The sequence below is a fragment of the Falco rusticolus genome, chromosome 2 (genome assembly GCF_015220075.1).
Source record: "Falco rusticolus isolate bFalRus1 chromosome 2, bFalRus1.pri, whole genome shotgun sequence".
Taxonomy (NCBI): domain Eukaryota; kingdom Metazoa; phylum Chordata; class Aves; order Falconiformes; family Falconidae; genus Falco; species Falco rusticolus.
Window position 1 is genome coordinate 106,812,351 of NC_051188.1, and position 17,242 is coordinate 106,829,592.

Below are 17,242 nucleotides of genomic sequence, written 5' to 3' on the forward strand. Positions count from 1 at the left end.
GTAAACAGCATTCATAACCACTAGAACACCACTTAAAACCAAATTATTTAATCTTAATAGCAGCAATAACACCAGACAGATTAGTTTAAAACCAGCTATATTACTAGCCTCTCTTCCTCTCTTAGTCAGAGCTTATTAGTATTTGGTAGTTCCCTTAGACCTCTTGTAACCCTCTCTGCCAAACAACTGACTTTTTTCCCTTAAAAAATCACATTAAAAATAATGATTAAAAAAAAGAACATGATAGTTTACCACTAGTTAGTTTCAAAAGTGCTTTGGTTGCAGACACTGGGGAACTAGCCAGGTAATAGGCAAGAGATAACAGAGGACAACTGCAAATTTTCACAACCTCACTGAACTGATGAAAATAGCCATCTAAACTAATCATACTTTCTTGCTTATCACCAAGAGTTGACATTAAGCATTTACAAAACAAGCCTCTATAAAAAAAATATATATATAAAGCAAAATACCCATAAAATTACTACAGAGCAGGTGAAAACCTATTATAAATACTATTGAGTCAGTATTGTTAGCTTTATGCCTACTCCAGAAACAAAGACTGGAGAACAAACATGCTAGCCGTACAAGAGTTCTCCCTAAGAGATTATGGCCAGTTTTAACACTTGCCAGATTTACCCAGTGGCTTCTATTTTCTTAGAAAAGATACCCAGCTTTCCTAGTCTTGTGGGGCACTGTGTCAAGGGAGAAATTACCTACTTTTACGTTATTACTAATTAGAAAACATCATTATGGCTCTTCTCTATCAACTACATCCAGCAGGTAATTAACTTCACCACTTTCTGTTTCAGTTTAAAAATTTCACAGAGCACAAAGCACTAGGAAGTCTCTTAGGAAGTCCAGGTAACACAGAGATGGTCACTATCTTCAGTGGAGAAGAATGATGGCAAACAAACCCCAGTACTATTTCACTTGCCCAGTGCAAGGCATTCAAATAACAGGATTAAACTGTACCAAGAAAAAGGGGAAGGGGAGTCAACTCTTAAAACACAGCAGTATAAATCTTTGTACGCAAAGCATATCGAGGACTCCATCCTACCAATGGATACTGAAGCAAGAAATCATCTGTTCAAGCACCTTGCAACAGCCACATAACTAAAACCACCATCAGCTGAAAGTGGAACAAGCACCTGTGCCAAATATAATGACAGGTCTTCACCTCATGTTCAAAGGCACCGGAGATAACAAATTTTCTTTCAGAAATTCAAAGGGAAATCGTACGTAATCCAGAACAGAATGTATTGTTCAAAATACTGTGAGCATGGAAGCGAGGCGATAAGTCTTTTGAGCACCCAGACTTAACTTGGTATTTCTCAGAACATTATCTCCCTCAAGGAATGGGGGGTTTGTTATTTGATTTTGTCATGATTTATTTATTTATTTTTAAGAATCTGCTTCATTAGATGCTAAACTTCCCCAGAATCTTTCCAAACAAAAAAGCATATTCATAAGCAGAATACAATAACGTATTACCTCAAGCTATTACAAGATTTTCAGTTCCATACGTCAAGCTTTCTCTCAGAAACCTAACTTGCCAACCTCTTCCCTAAGCAAGCCTGAATTTTTCTTCAAACTGCATTACTTAACGCTGACTTTTCTTTTTTTTTTTTGCTTAAAACTTACTTTATTTTTTCCTAATCCATACAGAAGTTTACTATGATTAAACAGCAATTCCCTCTACATTATGATTCTGTATTATCTGTAATAATAATAAAAAAGAAAAAACCAACCCCTCCCCTAACTCCAACAGATTTTCCAAGCCCTTAGCCCATAGTTAAAAGTTTCACTGTTACAGACTAAGCTCACAGACAAAATACAAGTATTGTTTCTTGAAGGAAATCTACAGAACTATTGTTCTTCTCCTTGTCTGCATGTCTGTGAAATACAAATGGGTTCAGAGAACTTTAACACAGATAATGAAAAAGATACAGTCCCACAAAGTGATAGGAAATACCTAGGTACAGAACACATACATGGGTAGGGACTGCACAGGTACCAAGTTACACCAGCACTGCAAGACATAGCTGCTTTTTGTCAGAATTTATGTTTGACTGCAGCTATAAAGCACGAGGATCAGGGAAAGCCAAAACTATTCAACGTCAGGAACTGCCTCTACAGCCTTCATAAACCTGGGTAGATAGCGCTGAGATACACTGCACGAGGCACTCCTCATGCTTCCCAAGTGCCCAGTTCAGTGTGTTCAGTCAAGTCAGTTCCAACAAATGATTTACTGCTTTTCCTAATGTGCCAAGAGACTATATACAGAAAAAAAAATTGGAACTAACTATCCATAACGTTCCTATTTTTGGCTCTCAAATGCTAAGTTGCAAGACAGCATGTGTGTGGACGGTGTTACTTGACCCACAGATCCTGCACAGGCATACACATCAGATCGGTTCCAAGAAAAGTGCTCAGGAGCCTGAAGAGATGAAAAATCAAAACCCACACTAATCAGATGGAAACAAAAGAATCCTCATTCCAAATCACTAGCTCTACCGGTTAGTGAAGGCACCAGCTAACAGTGAACCAAACACTAAGCTAGAAAGCCCGGAAAGTGGACAGTCTAGTGACTAAAACGGGGAACAGCGTGGGATGGAGTGGTAATAGAGTGAATGAAAGACCCGGGGAGCCCAAACCTTTATTTGAGAGGTACTTTAATTAAGATAGGAAGGGAGAGATGAAGGATGACCATATCCCTTAACACTCACGCCGCATCCATCCAGTGAATGCCATTCTGAAAATAAGCCTTTCTCGCTATACATTTCTCAGTCTGTGAGAGGGGGATTTGGGTTGATCCGAACCACCAGGAAGCAAGCCAAGCTGTTCTTCCAACGTGCTGCCTCAAGCAACCACTTCCGAGAAGTGAGAATCTCTTCCTGCCACCTACAGTGAAGATCCGAAATTAAGGCTGAAGAAAATTTTGTAGCTCAGTGAAAGATTTTAAGGGCACGACAATAAAGCTGGAGTACACGTGCATACAGTAGCAATGGCTGGAGCTGTAAGATACACAGGTGTCTGCACAAGTTTTGTGGCTTCACTCCCATAAGGACTAAAACTGAAACAGAAAGGCTGAACCAAGCAGGAACGTTCTGCTGATGGAAACTTAACTAGGGAAGTACCGATACTATTACTTTGCCCACAAGGAAAGATGCTCCTACTTAGGAATTAAGATTGGTTTCAGTTAATAGCTTATCCATCAAGCCCAGATCTTCAAGGACACCGTAAGTAAAGAAAAACTGGATATCAATCACATGAAAAATATTTTTTTCACTTGAAAGAGTCACTCCTCTTTTGAATTCTACCTACTGTACTTTGCTAAAAGACATCTTTGAATAAGATTGTGTTGGGTGTTTTTTTAATCTTTATTAATATCCTCTCCAGAAGCAAGTAATGCAAAGGCACAACCACTTTCCTCTCAATGCCATGACTGATACCTGCTTTTCTTGCATCCTTCTAGACACAAAAACAGAATATACTTTAAAAAAATTCATATATATATTTATGTTGGAAAATGCTGCATAGATGAGATGACTTACATATATAGTGGCACATTTCTTCATCACCCTTCTTAAGTTGTGTTTATATAAGGCCTCCCACAAACATTTGGCTTCACTGGATTTTGAGACAAGGAAATGGAACAAAATGAAGAATATAAACAACCTCAACTATCTCTCTCTATGGACCTTTATGTTTGTTGGAGAGTATCAGACTGTTTCCTGTGTGCTGCTGTTTATGTCAGGTACCATTCTGGAGCTGCAGTCTTCACATGTATACAGGAGTAGCCTAATAATAATCTGAGATATAATTTATAAGACATTTTCTAATTGTTGGGGGTTTTTTAATGCTTGAACATGAAACCTATGCTTTTGATTATGCTCATACTTCATGTTTTCTAGACCAAATCTGTTCACTGCATCAGTAATTCACTGCAGCTAAAGTACAGATTGTCCACAAAGCAATGTTTACTCAAAAATGAAGGAATCACTCAAAAATTTCAAGTATCACCACAACTAAGTAGTAAAAATTGACTCCCATCAATTCTCTTCACTTGTTCAGATTAACTCTGCTGCTGCTCATGGTTTTCTGCTAGGCCAGAAGTAACAGATCTGCTCTGGCAGCTTTAACCAGAATCAACAGGATTTTTGACACTACCAAAGGATCAGTTAAAGTGCAGTGATATGACAAGTCAGTCCCAGGGCAGCAGAGGGGCACATAACTGAAAGACTGCAGTGCCTTCAGGGTCCTTCTTCATGGTATGAAGCAACATCTGGAAAAAAAAAAAACCAAAAAACACACACCTTTGCCTTCACTTGATGGTGCAGGGGATGGAGTAAATGAATTTGGGTTATGCTTCCTTAACCTTTGTGTGTTCTATAAACTGAAAAAAAGCCTGATAAAAGTCTCTTAACTCCCATACTGAAGAGAAGTATCTCCTTACGTAATTCAGTAACAGATTATTAGGTAGCCAAATGAACTGTATACTTTACTGCCTTCCAGTTATTTGTATAGGTTTTGTGCTAGGCATCATGAATCCAAGCTATCTTATTGCAATGAAAAAACCAAGGTTTTTAAGACAAAATAGTACCTTGATGATTAAGCTTAAGGTTTACATTCATAAAAGATTTTTAAAAAGAAACTGAAAAGTAAAATACATAAATATTTATTTCGGTTCTACTAGATAGACCTCAATTCAACTAAAAAATTCAAGTCATTGCAAACAAACACTTAACTTCAGTACTATGAACGAAAATGAATTATTTTCGTACTTTAAAAAAATGAAAAAAAAACCAAAAAACCAAACCCTGAAACAAGAAGAACAAATAGTCTTGTCCTTGCCTGCTTCCCTTTAATTTAAGTATCTTAGATAGTCTTCCCAAATGAAATACTTTCTTCCTCTTTTTACCTTAGAAAGAGCACCTTTTCCCCTGTGTTTGTCATGGAAGATTACACAGACCATGAGAGTAACTGGTTCCTGCAGGGTTGGAGGGGAGCTTTTCTTAAAAGTTTTCAAGCATTCAAATTCAAAACCTGTTAGCAACAATTGCTCTTTCACTTTTGCTTTTACGATTACTGACAAAGGTGAATGAGAAGTCCAATCTGGTCAAAACCTTTTTTAAAAATACTGTGCTAAGTAAGCACATTCTTGAGTTTCAAATCAAAGTGCAACAGATGCAAACTATGAAATCTTAAAATTGATCTTCACTCTTTTCATAATATGCATATCTTTCCTTGAAAAGTTGTATTTCACACAGCAATAGTTTCAAGACCTAAAAAAAGGCTCCTGAGTAGTATTGCACCTGTAAGAGTTAAATATTCTTTTAAATATTTTTTTTTAGTAAAATAAATGGACAGTTTGACCAAGTACGAAGCACTCCAATAATGAAAACTGAAAAGGAAAACATCCTTAGAAAGATTCTGAATTGAAGGCCACACTCTGTTCACTGCATGTTGTGATCCAGCATCTCTCAAGAGTGAACAACTTCCAAGACTGATACGTATTAAGATTGCACTCTACCTCTTCTTGCATACGACATGCCCACATTTATGCCCACTACATTTCTAGATGGTCTGCACTTAATTACTCCTCTCCCTCCGTGTTCTTTTATTAGTAGATACTCAAATACACACCACTTGCAAGTCTGTAATGAGAAGTTGAGTGCCGCTCCAATAAAAACATACAAACAAATATTCACATATTTTACTGTTCTAACACAAAGTGTTCTCTATAAGAGTAGAAATCAAAATAGTGTCAGGTAACAGGATTACCTAAGGACGCATTCAATTTCTTTTTCCACAAAATAATTAATTTTCTTCATTAAAACCAGACAGTAATTTAGTTTTACAAAACAAGCCCTATAGATCTTTTCTTTCACTTCCAATAGAAATTTAATTAGGACAGATAAAACATTTGAGATATTTTGTTGCAACAGTAGCAACCCATTTCAAATATGGAATTAATGTAAGGTTTTATTTCTGGTCACTTACATGACTAAAATACCAATTAAAAAAATTGAGTAATTCTTAAGCTTCACAAATTCCACTTTTTTAAAAAACTTTATTTCCTCTACTTAAATCGATTTCTAGAAATTTCACTCAGACTGTGTAATATATTTCTACTGAAAATACTTTTATTTTTTTTCCCTATTTTTTTTCTATGAATAAAGGGAAGGTGCCATTAATGTTTTGCTTCAGAAGCCAGTCCCCACTATCAGAAAAGACTTGTTATGGCCACACACACGCACAAAAGTGTTCAGGTGCAGTTTCATACAGATCAGTAAATAATATACAAAAAAACCATGGTGTATAATACTGCGACAGTTTTTCAATATATTCACATACAGTAATCTCAGACTACCTGTAACTAAACTGGCCATAAATCCTGAAGAACCTTGTCTATAAAATTGAGTAACCCATCAATATACTGTATCTCTTCCAAAAATACCCGTATTTTACACTAATATACAAGGTATCTGCTTGCAAACACAGAAGTAGCCATAAATAAAACTTTATTCTTTCATTTCATTTACAAGCTACCAAGTACCATGTATTTACACAGCACTGGACACTTAAAAGTAGTTGCAGTCACAAAGTGATCCGGACAGCTGTTGATAAAGTAAAGGATCTTAAGATAAAAGCAAAGTAATACTGTAACAGATAAGTGGCAAAAAAGCAGTTTTGCCATAATGATCAGACTTGCATGTTGCATCAATTCTGGTTGAAACGACTGAGCGCCATGCGATTCTCAGCTTTAATCGTTTGCAGTCTGGCTAAAGTTTGTACAGTCATTTCTCTCTTGCAGTTATTAAAATAAAAAAGTTAAAAACTATAGCAGCAACAAGCAAACCCTGTGACAGGAAGGCAAGGTTTAAGAACTAAAAAAGTTTATACAATGTGCTTAGGAAGGCTGCAGAATTTATCTTCCATCAGCTGGAGTTCGACTGAGTGACAACATGATTCGGGCGTATCTTTCACACAGTTCGTGTGTGGAGTAGGAGGGTAACTTTGGCGGGTCATTGAAACCTTTAATCTCTGTGGAACAATCTAGCAGTTTTGGCAGGAAATCTGTCAGCTTTTCTTGCAAGTTAGCTGCAAATAAAACAATGAAAACAAACATAAGCATTCACATCTGCATGTGGAATTCTCCTTTTTCTGCCCAACACTGACTTTTTATTAATTGATGGGTGGGTAGAAAAGGAGTTTCACTTGGAACAATCCACTTTCTTCAGATCTGCCAGCAATAACTAGGACACACCAATTCCTAGTAAGATGCTAATATAAATGCTCCTTCAGATGGTCCACCACCACAAATGTTTTTCCATTCGAAAAGCATGTTTTCTTTAAGGTATAATACCCCAGTGCAATATATGGAAAAACTGTTTATTTAAACGTGTATGGGATTATTCAAAAGTCAGGGTATCTCAAAATACACTACCAAGGCACAACAGATACAGGCAGAATTCACGACAATGAAAACATCACATTTATAAAAAAAAGATGCATAAAGGCCTTTTACCTTAATTAATAAATGACTTACGTTCCATTTCTTGTCCAAGATAGGAACACCAACGGTTTCTCATATCTTCCACAGCGACGATATCTTTTTCTTCCATTTCATCCACCAGTAGTAATGGCAAACACGGGACAATAAGCTCATTCATAATGATCAGGCCATTATTGACTTCCTGATCATCTCCTGATTCAAACAGTGCTGCAGCATGTTCATTTAGTTTCTTCATAAATGACCACAAAAAAGGAAAGCCTTTAAATATACAGCATTTCACATTCTACCATGCATCAGTTTCTGTTTGTTTTAAAGCACAGTCTTCCTACAAAGCTACCTAGTAATTTGTATTAACCACAGTTGCACTGTGAAGTTTAGAGCAATGATGTATATACTCCATCAAACCACTCGATCTTGTGCTATTCCTCCAGCCACTTCATTTGATACCTGGCCAACCCAAGCTTTGCAGCTGGACTTTTTAAGACAGGTCACATCACCTGCTTTTGTTTTCTCATTATTGCTAAAAGTGGCATAATAATGGAAAAAAATCCTTGTTTCCTGCTGATGCCTTTCCCAATATTTGTCTCCCCATCAAACTGTGGCAACAGGGTGAGTCTGCTCACCAACACTGTCAACTTTTGTTCCTACCTAGCCCAGACACAACAGCAGGGAGCACACTATTTACAATCAAAGATGATCATTGCTTATTCAAAAAAAAATAGGAATATTCTCCTATTTACTTCTGCTTTTTCCCTTACACAAGCCAAAGTATTAACTTGTTAATGAAAGGGGATTGCGGTTGGTTTTGTTTTACATGATGGCAAGATTCTTCTACTAATTAATATTGTTAAAGCTATGCAGCAAGTTCAACTTTTTAACATACTTCACCCTTCACTTACTAGCAAACATTCTCGTCTGTAGTGAGATATCAGTTCCTCGTCATGCCCTCTGTATGGGCCTTTGGACAAGAGTTCTTTGTTATTCTGGTAAGCATAGATAAGGTAAAGCAAGGCTTCCATATAGCTGAAGTAAAGAAACAAAAACATTAGATGCAACATCCAGGTATCACCCATTTCAAGGTAACTACCATGCCCTTAATTTCATTTGCTTCTTTGACTGTAAGTCCACCCCTCCCCACCAATCTCATCATAATGCCTTTTCTACCACACAATTTTGTCTTTTATGCACATTAGAGCAATTTATTTTATTATCAGGCTAGATCACTTGCACGCTATGTCTGATCCAAAGCTCACTAGAACTGATGGATATCATTCCACTCATTTCAGAAACAGCTTTGGATTAGCCTTGAGTATACATGAAAACTTAATTTTTTCCTGTGTGCATTTATGTCACGTTAGGTTTGATCTTCGGTTGCCATATGTATCTTGATAGCATTCTACACCTTAGCAAGTAAAATTTAAAGCTGTCACCTTATTCCTAAAAAAACAAACTGTGAATTTTTAGTCTCGCTAACTGGAAGGTCTTCCAAACCACTGAAGAGTAAAGTGATGAAAGAAGCCACAACAGCATTTCAAAAGTAAAAGTGCTGCTAGACTGTTGATACGTCTGTCTTTAATCTAAATGCAGAAGATAAATACAAGCCTAATTTTTAAAGGACGAGGAACAGAGGACCTAAGAACCTAACAGTTAACAATCAGCAGAGATCCCTTCACACACACATTGATTTCCCCTCACACTGCTGCATACCATTTCCAGCAAACACATTAAACTGTTAATTCTCTGACTTAAAGAAACCCAGTTAAGACAGCCAGCTGCTGAAAGCAGTTCAGGCAGCTACCCTAAAAACAAGCAGTTAGAAATCTCGTTTTTATTCAAACTACAAAAATCTAGGAAGAGATATTTCCTAAGGGAGTGGTAAGAGGAACAGTACATTGTGCACTCACTCATCCTAGTGAGAACAGGAGATCATGCTTAAACTACCAAAACCAAACCACCAAACTACAAAAATGGCTAAAAATTATGTGTGAGCATACCTGAAAAAGCATGTCAGAATTTTCCAAAGCAAACTCAAGACTTACAGTAATGCCTTCCAATGAGACAACAAAAAAGAAGGAAAAAGACTACTTGAAATAGCAATGGTTCCTTAAAGCTTTATCTTCTGTTATCCCTGTTTACAAGAACAAGATGAACCCAAACACTGTGATTTCAGAATCTCCTGTGAAGTTATTTCTTCCACCACGAGATCCGCTCACAGTTCCTTGCAATGCTAAATATTTATTGCTTAAGTAATGGAAGTACTGTCACTGTTCTCCAACCTTTTGTCCTCAAAATACAAACCTACGCTTTTATTAAAAGAAGTAGTCCTGTTACCCTCTCCTGAAGTCCATTTTTCCTACCCATGAAAACTCTTTACACTACTGATCACCAACACAACTGGCCAGGACAGCAGAAAACAATGTAGGAGGAAAGGGGAGAAGATGATTGCAAGGAACTGGAATTGCTGGTTATAAAGCCAGAGAAGCAGGAACTTCTCTCCCTTTCCATGCTTAGTTCAGTTATTTGTGAAACTGCAGGTTGAAATTACAGTGTCAACAACTCAGTTGATCCAAATTAAAAACTTGCTGCTGGTAGTGGCTTATTCTCAGTCCCTCTCTTCCTGCTCCTTCCTGCAGCTGTATGATCTTTCCCTGAAAAAAAACGTAGTGCCATCTAACAGCAAGGTAAGCTATTTTAAATCATCATTACTGTACATCCAAGCTCAAAGTCCTTATATATCTTGAGAGTCTGAAGCATACGACTGCAGTGAACAGATTTTGCTTTTTCACACCTGAAATTCATAAAGCTCCAGCCTGTGAAGCCTAAGCCTAAAATCACCGAAGCTGCTCACAGAATTACAGAGCTCACTGGGTCTAGGCTTTTGGAAAAGATGCAGAAAGCACAGGATGGCTAAATTTTAGCACCGCTTTGGAAAAAGGCATTTCAGGCGAAACTGAAAAACTGTATTTGCTTTCCAAGAAACTTGAAAGGTAACTGCTAAGGTCTACAGCTTGTTCACTTATCAGTTACTACCACAAGAGCGAGCTGCAGGTAAAAGCGCTGAGGTTCCTTAGCTGGTTGCATTCACCTCATCCATAGCAGGTCCCTACACTACAGTAGCCAGAGAGAATATGACTCAAAGACCATTTGATTCTCCACCTGCAGCCTTGTCAAACACCATAAGGGGTCATGAGTGAACACTGGAAGTAGCCATGAAAAAGATATACCAAACTGTTTTTTGTGTTGATTTTGTTTGTTCAACACAGTACAATTATTTAAAGAAATCAGAAGTCACCTGGATAAAGGCCAATTTTTGGCTCCATCTAGAGACTGAGTGCTGCTAGGTACCAATTAGCGTTATTAAAAGTAAGAAAAGTTGGTCAACCAAGGGAGATGGATTCCTGAGAAAAGCCTCAAAAGTCCTGCTAATGAAGGTGTTATTTTAATTATGAGAGCCTATGTTTTCATAAATATTTTTAAAGTTACATTTTTATGATTTCCACAATAAAGAAAATTGGAAAAGTTCATTGATTCAGTCTTGTTTTCAGAATAAAGATGGTAGCACTGCCCTCTAGAGTGTACAAGATGTGAACCTCAGTATCTCAGTCCTTTGGGAACCTGTAGCTGAAACGTGGGGATGTAATTGCAATAGGTGCCTTAGAGCAGGTCAGTGGATACCCAGATCCACCCTTAATGTGTATTAGATACCTCTTGAAGCATTTATGAAATTGCATTTCTTAGACAGGGAATGAATGCTACACTTCTTTGGATGTTAGATGAGTCTGATATCATCCTATTTTTTATTTATGACCAACATTAGAGTCTAAAACTGGTCATTATGGGCTTGTTTGCTAAGTAACAATAATGTTTGGTAACCAATGTCTCACTTGAATTCTGCAAAGTAATGTAAATAATGGAAAACTATACCAGTAATTCAGTACAGCAGAGAGCAGAAACCTGTGCTTCCCTCCCTCCCCCTGGCATAACCAGAATATATTACGGTAAGAAGCAGATTAGTGAAAACACTGGTATTTTATGGTTGAAGGTGCCATCCTGGAGTGCCAGTGCCGAGGAACTTGGTAGATGTTCCATTCCTGCCTGCATGCTCAGAGCATGCATGAAGTCTGGGGGTAACAAGGAGCGTTCCTATATACCACACCGATACCTGTGACATTTCTGCCTCCTTAAGGGATCAAGCAGTATCAGAGCGTTTATTTTTCAAATAAGCCAGGCAATCTTCTGACCAACCCTTGTACATAAACTGTTCAAGACTGATGAAGCAGTGTATTGCAGTTTAGGTTATTAATGAATGTAGTATTTATTACATGCTAGCAACCAGAAGACAAACTAAGACTATGGGCTCATTGTGTTAGCCACAATACAAAGACATAGCTTGTTGCAAAGACAAGGCAGTGTCTTTTCCAACCGAATTTCCAATTTGTTTGTGGCCTTTCTTTTTGTGGAGCATACAAGACAAGAATGAGAAATATGAAGCAGTTTACTACACAACATACAGAAAAAAAATTTTAGTCCCACTACAATTTCCCTACCTACTGTGTTATGCATGGAAAAAAATAAAAAAAAAAAAAATCAGTGATTGACCATAGAAAGTTTTCACAATCAAAAATTTGCATCGTGTGATAACCCCATTTTCACCCCACAGATGTCAGCCACTGGGATATTCTGCAGCTACTCATTTCATTCCTTTGGCTGGGCATGGGTACTTCTGAACAGTTCTGTTTCAAAGACTCTTCTGCAGAAGGTTTTGAGGCATTTATACTGTAATTGCTATCCTTGTTGCATGGCTGGATCAGAGAATAAATTTCAGCTGTAGTGCATTAAGTACATAAAAATTCACCAATTTTATACAGCTGCAATTCCTGACTTGGTTCACAAAGAGAAGGGAATCGATCACCATTGCCTCACGGAGCTAAAAAGAGTCAGCTACAACTATGACAGTTGTCCTCAAATATATTCTTTTTTCCTGCTCTTTTAAACCCATCACAGGTGGAATTTTGTCTCAGACAAATGATAAGGCAAATGTTTACTTCTGTGGGAAGACCCAATAAAAAGATGGATAAGCCGGGAACTTGACTAATTGTCACTGCTGATGAAACCAGATAAACCTAAGTGCACATGTGGTGCCAGAGAGGAAAGATTTTTACGGCTAAGGGATACCCAGAGCACTTAAGAGTAGGAGAGAAGGAGTGCTGGTCCACATGGAGGGTGCTCTGAAAAGAGTCCATAGCTTGATAAGAGATTAGAAATGGAGATTAAGAATAGGAAGTTGTGGGAAACTTTGAGGTAGATGGAAGACATAAATGGACCAAGGAAATGCTTAACTAAAATGAGGAACACATGAAATTTCTTAATTTAAAAAATGTCTTTACTTATCAATATTACATTTTGCCTTCAAATCACTCTACTACATTTGAGTTCTATACTACCACTTACCTCTTTTTTTGGAAAAACTCCAATCCTACCATGAGAAACATGGTTGTTTCCCTGAAATTTCTATAGTCTTGATGCCATCTCTGCATATAAGAAAGGTTATATAAAATTTCATCCACAAACATGAAATACATTTTTTTTAAACACACACATGCTTTACTTAGTGCTTAATACACAGAGTTAGTGCTAAGGACCCCTAGTAAGCTTGCATGTGTGAAAAGTCCACCTGAGCTTGCCCTCCCTCAATAAAAAGAAAATTCTAAAATATTTAAAATATTTCTAAATGAGATTATTTTTAAAGAACGTATTACCATTTGAAAGGAACACACAGCATCTTTGGAGAACCACAGTCAGAATTATGAGATCCCCTTTTTCTTCTCAAAAATAGGTGAGAAGCTAATAGTCTTTTTTATTTTTTTCCCCTCCCTACATTACACTCAGTTATTTACTCAGAAAATCTTAGAAAGCTTTTTCATACACTAAATATTAAGCTTAACTTTCAATATAAGAATGACATAGAAAAAGCCTGAACACTTTACATGGGAAGTGACAAAAAAACCAAATGCAATTCAGACTGTGGAGATGTTCATATTGAAGCAGAACGTTTATCTTACTGTATCACCTTTTATACAAAGTAATACTGGTACACGTTACAGGTAAGTGCTCTAAGTGAGAAAGGTGCTTTTACTGCAGTTGGTTAGTAGCCAACTTTCAATTGCTCATTAAAATAAAATAGGGGATAGCATACCGTAATACATAGCCTCTTACAAATTCAATATGAAGAGTATGAGAAAGGGTCCATGAAATACCAGCTCGCTACACAGGACAAATACCAGTAACGCTCTTTGAAGAAATGACCAACTATCTGCCTCAGGGGCTCAAAAAGCAGCATGTATGTCCAGGCAATAGAAGACTCCCCTACTCTCTCACCCTTTAAAGCCAAGTTCAGAATGGTTTATTCTACTTGCGCAATGCCATTCAGAATAATGGTAAAATATTGAGCCTTGCAGAGCCTAGAAGATGCAACAGAAATCCTACTATGGAAGTGCTTCTCCTCACAGGCTAGAGAGGACACATTGGAATGTAGTAGCTTCTACTGTAGGTCCTGAAGCCAGTAATGAGAAACAAGTAAATATTTTTTGTTTGGTTTGTTGAGGGAAAGATTACTCCCATAGGTTCAAACAACTTGTTCAGGAGGACTAAGCACAACAGTGAGGTATAAGTGGTGCACTGGCATCTGTCTAGGACATAAATATCCACTGTTAAAAGGCCTTAATGAACAGTATTACAGAGTTGAAACTGATGCTGTAAAACCAGCTAAAGACTTAACTTTAAGTACGGGATGAAATATTTTAGCAAGTACTAGTCATGATTATTTAATGTCTGAGATTTGTTCTTTTTTTCTTTCCAAGTTTTTCCAAATAGTACAGGAGGAAAAAATAAACGCATAAACTGGTTATGTATGGTCTTGCCAACAAAAGAATCTGGTGCTCATAAGAAAATGGGAATGGCTGCAGAGACAGCTAGAGAAAAAGCACAGATGTGACTGTGCATGTGACCCAGCTCTCAAGATGTGTAAGGCTGGGCTTGGACCACTCTCACTCCTTCACCGCTAGCTGTTTCTGACTAGAGAAAGCCAGTCGGCTCATATGGTGATACATTACAAAACACTGTTAGCGACATCAAGACATGTTAAGTAGTAAGGACAGACTCAAACTGTAAGGACAGGTATTTATTTATGGCTCAAGTAATTGGAATTACAAATGTGGAAAAAACCCAGCTTTATATCAACTGATCAGGACAGCCCTCCTACAACTAGATGGTCTTTCAATACACTGAGAAGTTAAAACTGTTTAAGACAGGAAGAAATTTGTGAAGATAAAATTCCAGTAACTGATAACTACTTCACATTACAGTTTAGTTTAAAAACTTAAAAATACTAACCTCATATTCCTCCATGTTTACTTCATCTGGCTTTATCATTTCAAGTTTAGCTTGAGCAACCTTCATTATGTTACGGCACCTTACAAAAAGCAACAAGAGATCATGGAGTATTACTGGAAATTCACAAGGGATATTATCCATACAAAGACAGAAGCCTCAAAACAGTATAAGCTACAGCCTTATGCAAAAGAGTATGAAAATACTGTGGACAAAGTGCTTTTTATTATTCATAGTAAAATCAGCAGGAGAGGGCATAGTTTTGAAGTACATGTGAGGGAGGCCTGTGCTATTTAAGAATTACTTCTTGTTTTATTTTGCTAAATCGCCACATTGCTCAGTCTTTCTTTCTAATTTAAAGTTCAAAGGGCTTGAAACTCCCTGATATTTACTTTGCAAAAGTAACATTAGATGATTATCCACTAGACAGAAATAAGACTAATGTTCTCTACTTTCCAATTTATTTCTTTAAATAGGTCAATGTATGGAATTCCAAGTGGAAAAGAGACATTGTCTTGCTTTCATGTAAGCTACCCATCTAACTTGCTTTGCTGTCTGCTGCTGGCATTTTTTCACTGCCCTGAAAGCAAGCTACAAAGCCTTACACAGTGTTTTGAAAGAAGGTGCAGAAATCTATGTGCGAAATTATGAACAACACTGAGTATTTCTCCTTATTTCCTACCAATAGAACCCAAACTTTTTGATTACTTTTTGTAGATTTTTATAATTATTTTTTTTAAATAAAATGCACTAGCAAGCAATTAACTAGAAGATAAAGCCAACCAAACATACTAGCCTTCCCTCTGTTACATGCACTATCTGAATATGACGGGGTGTCTCCACACATCAGAGAACGTGCGTGAGCACAGGAAATAAAACATGCAGATCTTATTACCTCTCATCAAAGCTAAGATTGTGATCTCCAAACTGTTCCAGTAATGTTCTCTCAATTATCTTCTTTGGCGCCTGGTTTTGGATGAAGTAAACTATTGCATGACGCAAACGGTAATCACATTCAGGTGGTGGATCTTCCTGGGCTAATTTTAGCAAGCGCGTGTATTCCAATTTAATTGCCTAAATAATTTTAAAGACATACGTTATCCTTTCTGACTTTTAAATACTAAATGACACAGACACTAACAGGATAATTTGTGTCACATGGCTTCTTGACTACAAAATATTTTTTTATGAATTCCATAGTGCGCACTTCTAACAAGTCTGAACTATGTGTAAAAAAACCACACCCACCCCAAAAAAACCCAAACCACCAAAGAAAAAAACCCAAACAAACAACAACAAAAAAAAACCCCAAAACGCCAGACAAATGGTAAAGTTGATCCTGTCTCTCCTCAACTAAGCCAGCCGAAATCCCAGGTAGACCTTTACTTCAAAATCCTGTGCTATGTCTCCATGAAGGAAGGTTTATTCAATCCCTAAAGAGGTTTCTTTAAGCATTTACAGTGCAAAAGCAGTATAAGATTTCAGACACTTAAAAGGAATCTTCTAAAATCTCGTAAGACAAAAAAGGTACCTGTAATACATGGTTAAAACGCAAATACATGAACAAAATAAATTCTGCAGAAAGTTTAATGAACACGTCTGATTTTGGCAACGCCAGGTGAGAATGGGTTAGTATCCTTCAACAAAAATCAAATTGTAGGATTTCTAAAGGAAGTAATACTTCAATACAAATAGTATTCATCTCCTACAGGGCCGGCCAGACTCCTCACTGGATATTTTAGACCAACTTTATAGGTCATCAGAAGCTTTTACTTTTCCAGCTTTGCCTGCACATTGGATTTAATGAACAATATCCTTTCATTTGATTTTATTCAGTGAAACCAAACAGCATGAACAAGAGGAACAAGAAAAACAATTAGCAAAATGGTGACAAATGTTTATGTTTCATGATTTATCTCTCAAATATGGGAGGTGATCAGATTGTTTGCTAACACTAAGTGTCAACTTGAAAAAAATGACAACACAGTAGCTCCACTCATTAGCAAAGTTGCAATACAACATATGCACAAAATAAAGCTCCAAAGCAGGCAGAAAACTACCCTGTTCAGCATTTCAAATTCATTATGTTGAAATACCTGGCAGCAGCAAGTAATTTCTTGACATTTAACTATCAGAAATGTGGGCTCTCATCCTCTACTAATATACACTTTCTTTCAGGACTAAACACATGGGTCAGGTACCATTCATACAGGCTCTAACACAGAGCGTTTGGAGAACTTTAGAACTAAAAAGAACATTCTGCATCAGTGTTTTTAAATACTAATTATATGCATTATCATTAAAAAGGAAGTTTGACAGAACTGATTGCAA

At 37.1% G+C, this 17,242-nt stretch overlaps 1 protein-coding gene across 2 annotated transcripts in view; it reads right to left on the minus strand.

Annotated features, from left to right (window-relative positions):
* Positions 1-5,704: 5,704 nt before the first annotated feature.
* The window catches only part of USP25 (ubiquitin specific peptidase 25), a 97,959-nt gene continuing 86,421 nt past the window's right edge, over positions 5,705-17,242 (minus strand). For both annotated transcript variants that reach the window (XM_037377838.1, XM_037377837.1), the window contains 6 exons: positions 15,807-15,985; positions 14,915-14,993; positions 12,974-13,053; positions 8,422-8,545; positions 7,556-7,751; positions 5,705-7,107 (listed from right to left, as the gene is read on the minus strand). In XM_037377838.1, coding sequence (XP_037233735.1) covers positions 6,935-7,107; positions 7,556-7,751; positions 8,422-8,545; positions 12,974-13,053; positions 14,915-14,993; positions 15,807-15,985 — 831 coding nt within the window. In that variant the 3' untranslated portion in view covers positions 5,705-6,934. The remainder of the gene's footprint in view (positions 7,108-7,555; positions 7,752-8,421; positions 8,546-12,973; positions 13,054-14,914; positions 14,994-15,806; positions 15,986-17,242) is intronic.